The sequence below is a fragment of the Anoplophora glabripennis genome, unplaced genomic scaffold (assembly GCF_000390285.2).
Source record: "Anoplophora glabripennis isolate ALB-LARVAE unplaced genomic scaffold, Agla_2.0 scaffold192, whole genome shotgun sequence".
In the NCBI taxonomy this organism is placed as follows: domain Eukaryota; kingdom Metazoa; phylum Arthropoda; class Insecta; order Coleoptera; family Cerambycidae; genus Anoplophora; species Anoplophora glabripennis.
Window position 1 is genome coordinate 770,812 of NW_019416579.1, and position 8,065 is coordinate 778,876.

The following is an 8,065-nucleotide window of genomic DNA, read 5'->3' on the forward strand; positions in this document are numbered from 1 at the left end:
GTCAGGTCGTCGGCGTATAAGTATATGTTGGTGTTGGGGGGATGTGGGATGTCGGAGTTGTAAATGGTGTATAGGTGTGGGGACAGGACGGTGCCCTGGGGGACACCGGCCTCCATGGGACGGGTGGTGGAAAGGGAATCTTGGATTTGGATGCGGAATTTTCGGTGGTGTAGGTAGGATTTTATGAGTTTGGTAAAGGATATGGGATATTGGTTGGTGAGCATTTTCATCAGTAGGCCTTCATGCCAAACCGTATCGAAGGCCTTTGCGACGTCCAGGAAGACAGCACCAGTGTACTGTCCCCTGTTGAAGGCCGCCGTGATGTGCTCGGTAAGGCGAAGGATTTGGAGTTCAGTGGAGTGATTGGGTCGGAAGGCGAACTGCTCGTCTGGAATGACTTGCAGTTCTTGGGAGTGGGTTCTTAGACGGGTTAGGATAATTTTTTCTACCACTTTGCTCATAGCCGGGAGCAGGCTAATGGGCCGGTAGTTGGATGGGATGGTGTGATCTTTGTTGGGTTTTGGGATAAGGATTATGTTTGCTGTTTTCCAGCGGGTAGGGAAGTGTCTTAGTCTGAGTGTCGCGTTTGTTATGTTTAGTAGGGCCATGAGGCCCTTGTGTGGTAGTCGTTTAAGTGTCGTGTTATGTATATTGTCGGGTCCGGGGGCTTTTCTGTTTTTAAGTCTGCGTATTGTCAGTCTTAGTTCGTCAGGTGTTGCGGGGGGGATTATGTCATTGTCTGGCTCTCTGTCGACGCGTCGGGCCGCGCGCTCAGCCACTAACTCGAATTCCTCGTCTTCGTCGGGCAGCTGAGGCAGTCTACACTGCAGTTCCAGGCTATCGGCGAAAGCCTCGGCCTTTTCCTGGTTCGTGTAAACCACCCCCACACTACCGTGGATTGGAGGAATTTTACGGCGAGCGGTCTGTCGCAGGGCCCTCTGCGTTTTCCAGAGGCTGTCATGAGTGTGTATTTACCGGAATATTTTTCTCTAATGTTGGTGAAAATTTTATCCAATTGTTGGAGAGGTTTTAATAAATAACTTATATGTGACCTTCTTTATACCTCTATTAATATCTTTTATATGTTTTGTGATTAATAGTTTGTTGATTTGAAGCAAGAACTCTACTCATTCCAGTGATGTTCACCGTGCAGAAAACCAGAAAATACAAAATAATTTAATGTTGAATTGAATAGTATCCGAAGTTCTTTTTACATCTTTTAAATGTCAAACAATAGACATAATTAAATTACATATAATATTTTTAAGTAAGCGGAATAATTACACAAATTTTTTGTCCGGTCGTAAAGATTATAATGAATCCATTGAATCTCTTAACTGTTTTCTCCAAATATTTTCATTCCTAAATGCTTCTCGTCACTCTAATAGTTCAACAATAATGATAATCACAGGTAGTAGTTTATGTTTTTTATTTCAAACCTAATAAAAAATTAGGATATGGAATATCAATAATTTGTTGAGTATGTACGCATAAAACCTTTAAATATAAAGTACATTTAAATCAACTTTCATGGTTTACTGTTTAGACTAAATAAATAATTTTATAAACTTCTGTTTATTTATTTGATGATAGGTATTAATTTTAAAATTTAAATAAACTGCGTGACGTCGCCACCGGACAAAAAGAGATAGATAGCTGAAATACGTATATGTTAGACAGAAATAAATATATCACTTTGCCTTAACCGTGGAGGTATACAACATTACCCCAAATTTGCCGAACTTATCCAAGGACTATATCGATGTGCTTCAAGAGTACCAATTTACATTTCGAGTCGAATCGATCGAGATTGGTTTCGTAATTATCTCGATATCGATAAAACGACATCGAGATTTCAGGAGTCCCGCTACAGAGTTGCCAATCTATATACTTCTCTAATCTAGGATTTGCCTCTTATTTTCTTATAGGAAATGCAATGAGTTAGAAAGAGATGACGGTTGAACGAAGATAAACTGAGGTATCTCGTGACGTTTTGTTTTTTATTGGCTGATTGACTTATGCGGCGACCGCCTCTTTACGGACCGTGGGGTATGTGATTGAGGGAAGACTTGCGTTAGCTAATCAAAAGCCTGTGCGAGAAAGAAAGATAGTATTGAAACTCTTTTTTTCTCTGTCACTCTTCTGCACTGTCGCCGTAAGCAAGCTTCCTCTCCTCCATGTACTATATGCTCTAAGGGTGAACAGTTCACCTATTCACCACAGAGAATATTTCATTCGAACTAATTCGTTAACGAACTAACCAATCTCTACCAAAAACAAAAACGAAAAACCCCTATTCCTTGATTTCGAGGGAAAGTAAAAGCATAAATAAAATAAACCTAACCCCACTTTGAAAATTAAAAAAAGTTGGATTGTAAACAAACGTTGAAAGTGCCTTATTTACTTTATTTTAAAATAAAATGGCTGAAAAATTAGAAGACTTGAATCTACCAAACGCTTCTGTTCAAAAAATTATAAAAGAAGCACTACCTGATCATGTAATTGTTGGAAAAGATGCCAAATCTGCTTTGTCCAGGGCGGCTTCAGTATTTGTTCTTTATATAACATCACAAGCTTCTACGGAAGCACAAAAAGCTAATAGGAAGACGCTAGTTGGTCAAGATATTATTACAGCTTTAGAAGAATTGGAATTTGAAAACTTCATCGAACCATTGCAAAACGTTCTGAAAGGTATAACATTTCCTCACGTTAAAACTTGAATTAGTTTAAATTTAAATTATATTGATATGATTTAATATCTATCTGAACAGTAAATCTATCTGTAACAACTCTTGATAAAATTTTTATTATCGTTAATATACTTAAAAGTAGTTATGAATTTTTTTAACCATGGTAGTAATGGTTCCAACTATAAAATTGGCTGTGTTTAGCAGATACAAACATTGCTAAACTTTATGATTATTCTGTTGACCACAAGTTGAATATATGCCGATTACATAAAACGAGAGATTTAACAACAGTTATGTATCTGTTGAACGTGGCCATATTTCCAAAACTAAGACGTATACTTTTAGAATTTAAAAATTCAAAAGTTAAGAAAGATAAAACCAGCAAACCAAAAAAACTAAATGAAGAAAATGGGACAGTTGAGGAAGGAGAGGATGACGAAGTCGACGAGACGGTAGAAGATGTATGAATTTAATGACAATGTTATGATACTAGTTATAAGTTTAATAATTTATTTGTTATATTTTCAATAAAACTAATATATACAAAAAGTTTTTATTAAAACAATATTTGATTATAAAATAACAGTAGAGAAAGCTTGCAATGACACATGACTAGTTAAGATTATATATACATTTAATAACTAAATTATTACTTTTTTAAAGGCCACAATTTATGCTCAATTTGACATACAAACTGCACCAAAAAACAGAAAATAAATATTACTTTATTCCATCGGTCAAAAACACTTGCCTCTGTTAACCAACGTTACAAATGCAGTTTGCGTTCTAATGGTTGGAAATTGTTAACAAGCATATCTGACGCGCTGTGAACAAAGTTGATATATTATTTTAAGTACCATTCTTATAAGAATTGGCATTTAATAATCATTTATTAGTGTTATCTGATGGTTATATAAAACAACTTAAAACATACACAGTCTCTCATATAATAAAGCCTTAGTAAAAATATTTTGAAAATATTCCACTTTAAATTAAATTGTATGGCACAATGAAGTAAGGGACAATCTGATAGAGGGTTTATAGTTTTATATTATATCAAGAATTTATATATTACTTGAAAATATTTGTTCAAAACAACATGATATAGGACAATTGTATTTAATTTTTTTAATGTTGAATCTATATGTTCCGATTTGATAAAAAAATACCATATTTAATAGTGTTGGACTTATTTCTCTTAAAAAGAATATGTATACCTTTAATATAGATTATATCTATAAAATGACTAAGCAATTATGTATCTAGCAATTTAAATTATGAGTGAAGTATTATGTCTTATACTCTAATAACATTATAACAAAGTATTTGCTAGCAGAATATTCCTTAGCTACAAAATATCAAAATGTGATTTTATATTTTACCGAAAACATAATATAATTTTCATTCCTACTTAATCACAACAGGAAATCATGCATGTAACATTAGAAATATAAAATATCACACTGGTGAATTTGAAATATAAGAATGTAATAAAAGATTTTAGATTCATGACACGGTTATTTTACGTTCTATATTTGTTCGACATAAGGGACATTCTGATACTAACGTAGAGCAATGGCAACAGCAACACAAATGTCCGCATGGCACAAATATAATGGTACACTGTAAGAAATATTGTTATTAATTAATTGCTACTCAATATAAAAACAGGTGTAAAGACAAAATAGCCAGCTTAGGTGAATCAAACTTTAACCACAGACAGTATTCAAAAAAGCAGTCAGATTTTTAATAAACCATGTTTCGTCATACCGTTTTCCATTGACACTGTAGCCCGTTTTGGGTAGGACTGAAGGGTACAGGCTAAACAGTAAATGATAGAAAAAAAAACTAATATAGATGTCCTGTGCTTTATTTTTGTGCTAAAATTACTTAGTGGTGTAAACAAGTCCTTCTAATTTTCAATGCACGAACAATCACCTCAAAAAAATCATAAAAGGCATTCATGCCTCCTATGGGATTTGGTTTAGTAGATGAATTAACACAACTTGTATACAGGGTGTTACGAAATTCGCGGACACGGACTCTGGGATCATGTTAAGCTAGATAAGGTCATAAAAAAATGTCTCTATCATTTTTCAATCAGACCGATATTTTTCGAGATACGGCAGTTTTAATAAATAATTATGACAAACGAATTATTATAAATTTCCACCACCTGCTGCTACACATGCTTCAACACATTGTGCTACTGCTCTCTGGCATTATTTGTTGTATTGTTTGAAACAATTAATGCCAATTCAGAAAGCATTTATCAATACTTTGACATTTGTTAAAGTACAGTCAAAATACCTGTCAATACAAACTGCAAAATAATAGCCCACAATTAATTATTCAAATCGTGATTGATGGCTCTCGGAGCTTCAAATAATCGTGCAGGTGAAGCAGTGCAGTTGGCTAGGCAGAGGCGGTCCATTTGCTTAGCCACCTTGTTCTCCAGACCTAACGCCACGTGATTTTTTTCTTTTGGGGCTTCCTAAAAATGTTGGTGTACAGCACGCCAGTGGCAAATTTGAATGAGTTGCAGAACCGCCTATTTCAATCAATACAGCAAATAACACAACTCCAGTGATGCGCAACTCCATTCGAGTAGTAGTACAATGTGCTGAAGTATGTTTAACAGCAGACAATGGAAATTTTAAACAATTGTTGTAACTCGTTTGTCGTAATTGTTTATCTAATGATTGAAAATTGAAATTTATAAATATACATTTTTAATATTTTTGGATATTTACTCTCAAAAAATCCTGGTCTGATTGAAAAATCATAAAGACACTTTTTTATCATCCACCACCCTCTCGTGTCTGTCTCCTAAAAAACGCCGCAAGCCATAACTCCTTTATTTATAGTCTGATTTTAAAAAACAGAAAATTAAATGAAATGGCTCTAAATATACTGTAGAGGGGGCCTATTAGAGCTTATTTACTATTCTTTTTTTTTTGAAATGTGACAGTCAATTTTTTTTGCCAAATGGCAATATAGTTTTTTTGTTATTTATTATTATGCAGATTTATTTTCTGAATTCAACGATGTATATGAACTTGACTTTTGTAAATCATTTATTACAGAAAAGACGACAAAATATTAGTCGACACTGCATTCGGCACCCGGCTACTAATTCATGACAAATGTATTTTATTTAACTAATCATCTGTGCCATGGAAAACAAAAAATAATACAGCAAAGCAAATAAAACTCAAAAGAGAATTTTGTAGTTAACAGAAAAGAAACAATACAATGAATATCAATTAAAAGAAAAACAATTTAATTAAATACATTAACTATTATACAAAGTTCAACACGAAATAACATTAATTAAATACAAGACACATTAAATGAAGAACAACAAACACAAAACAACTAAAGAAACAAATTGTAGCCGTCGTTCTCTATCGTTTTCCTCTAATGCCTGTACTTTTTGTGGATTGTATGGCTTGAATTTTCAATACTGCATGTACAGTTCTCTTTGATGCTCTAATATTATTAGAAACTTCCGTAATGGAAGTTCTGTGATTTTCTTCAACGTTAAGAAAAACATTGAACTCGATGTTTCCATTAAATTGGCGTTCTTCTCGCTTTGGTTTCTTAAAAGCACCATAGTTTCTCAAATTTTCTTCAAGTCTTACAAATCTACGTGGTACTGGAACTTCTCTGTGAGGAAATAGTTCTCTGTAAAGGCGGACTCCTGTACCACGATTTTTATTACACCGAAAGTATACCTGAATCATGTCCGTCAATTGATTATTACTCATATTTTGCACCGTTGAGCTTATTTCAATAAATAACCTGCTGTAAATGACACAGAAAGATTATAATGCATAAAAAACTAGGACACAAACGCTTAAATGACATTTACTTGCTGTGTTGTATTATTTTTTTGTTTTTCAGGCATACATGATTAGTCAATATACATATGTTTGTTGTCAATTAAGCGACCGGGTGCTAATAATGCGGCATTGACTAATATTTTCATGCTTTTTCTTTAATAGATGTTTCACAAAAGTAAACTTTATATACATCGTTGAATTCAGAATAGAAATCTGCACAATAATAAATAAAAAAAACCTATATTGCCATTTGAAAAAAAAAATGGCTATCACTTTAAAAAAAAAGAAATAATAATTACGCTCGAATAGGCTCACTCTACAGGGTGTTTCATAATTAGATGTCAATATTGAAGGGTGTTAATCTGTGCGTGATTTTAAGACAAAAAGTTCATATAAACATAGGTCCGTTTTCGCTTTATTTTTGATATACAGGGTGATGAATATCTGTTTGTAAAATTGGTTTTTTTTAATAACTCCGAAACTAAATTAGATAGTTTTATAAAACTTAGTATGTGTAAACTAGGTGCAGAGACACGTCTTTTGCATAATAAACGAATTTTCATTTTTAACCAGTGGCGTCCCAATTAACTTCAACCTCATTATTTTGAATGAAAAAAATGATACGCCACTGCATTTTTGAAAAACAAAAATTATTGTATAAATGGTGCTTTATTTTGTAATAAAAAAGATCTCTTGAGTTTTTTTCTTATCTTGCACTGTTTTTTAGTAAAAAAATAAAGAACAACATACTAACCCACATTGAGCCAAACAGAAAGCATGATATAAAGATTACCTAGTAGGCTGTGGTTGTTGATTACTGTTGTGATTTATTAATTTTGACAGTTCAGTTCATTCAACTCAATTTTGATACTTAAAATACCTGTACAGTGTTATTTGATAATGGTTGAGTTTACTAATCAAGAGTTGGCAGACATTCATTACATGTATGGCTTGGCTGATGGCAGAGCGCCAGAGGCTAAACGATTATATCAAGAGCGTTTCCCGAATAGAGTCACACCAGATAGACGAACATTCTCAAACATACATAGAACGTTGGCTGAAACAGGTACTTTTAAGCCAAATAATCAATTAAAAGGTGCCCATCGGACTACTAGAACTCCAGAAGTTGAAGAAGCAGTTTTAAATTCAATTGATGAAAATCCTAATATTAGCACTAGACAAATTGGAAATAACTTGAATATCTCGCACATTCTAGTTTGGAGAATTCTTCACGATTTTCTGTTATACCCGTATCATATTCAACGGGTCCAAGCCTTACTTCCTCGAGATTTTCCTTTGCGAATCAACTTTTGTCAATGGTTTTTGGAGAAAATTGCGCAAAATCCCTTGTTTGACTGTGAAATAATGTTTACAGACGAAGCTAACTTCTCTAGAAACGCTATAAGAAATTTCCATAACAATCATGTTTGGGCCGAAGAAAACCCGCATGCAATTGTGAACTTTAACAATCAAGAACAATTTTCCGTGAATGTTTGGGTTGGAATTGTTGAAAATCACTTAATTGGACCT

At 33.6% G+C, this 8,065-nt stretch overlaps 2 protein-coding genes across 3 annotated transcripts in view; one reads left to right on the plus strand and one right to left on the minus strand.

The window, feature by feature from the left end:
* The first annotated feature begins 2,306 nt into the window (after positions 1-2,306).
* Positions 2,307-3,207, plus strand: LOC108913762 (DNA polymerase epsilon subunit 3). The gene is made up of 2 exons (XM_018719383.2): positions 2,307-2,691; positions 3,036-3,207. Exons 1-2 carry the CDS (start codon positions 2,421-2,423, stop codon positions 3,155-3,157), a joined length of 393 nt encoding a protein of 130 aa, XP_018574899.1. The 5' UTR covers positions 2,307-2,420; the 3' UTR covers positions 3,158-3,207.
* A 55-nt stretch (positions 3,208-3,262) lies between these two features.
* The window catches only part of LOC108913761 (E3 ubiquitin-protein ligase LRSAM1-like), a 21,533-nt gene continuing 16,730 nt past the window's right edge, over positions 3,263-8,065 (minus strand). For both annotated transcript variants that reach the window (XM_018719382.2, XM_018719381.2), the window contains one exon: positions 3,263-4,313. In XM_018719382.2, the coding sequence (XP_018574898.1) occupies positions 4,197-4,313 (117 nt within the window). In that variant the 3' untranslated portion in view covers positions 3,263-4,196. The remainder of the gene's footprint in view (positions 4,314-8,065) is intronic.

Bases quoted from the DNA above. Each gene is read 5' to 3' on its own strand.
- LOC108913762 (XM_018719383.2), top strand. From the start codon at position 2,421: ATGGCTGAAAAATTAGAAGACTTGAATCTACCAAACGCTTCTGTTCAA. The intron at 2,692-3,035 runs GTATAACATTTC...GTATACTTTTAG, and splicing joins ATTGCAAAACGTTCTGAAAG to AATTTAAAAATTCAAAAGTT.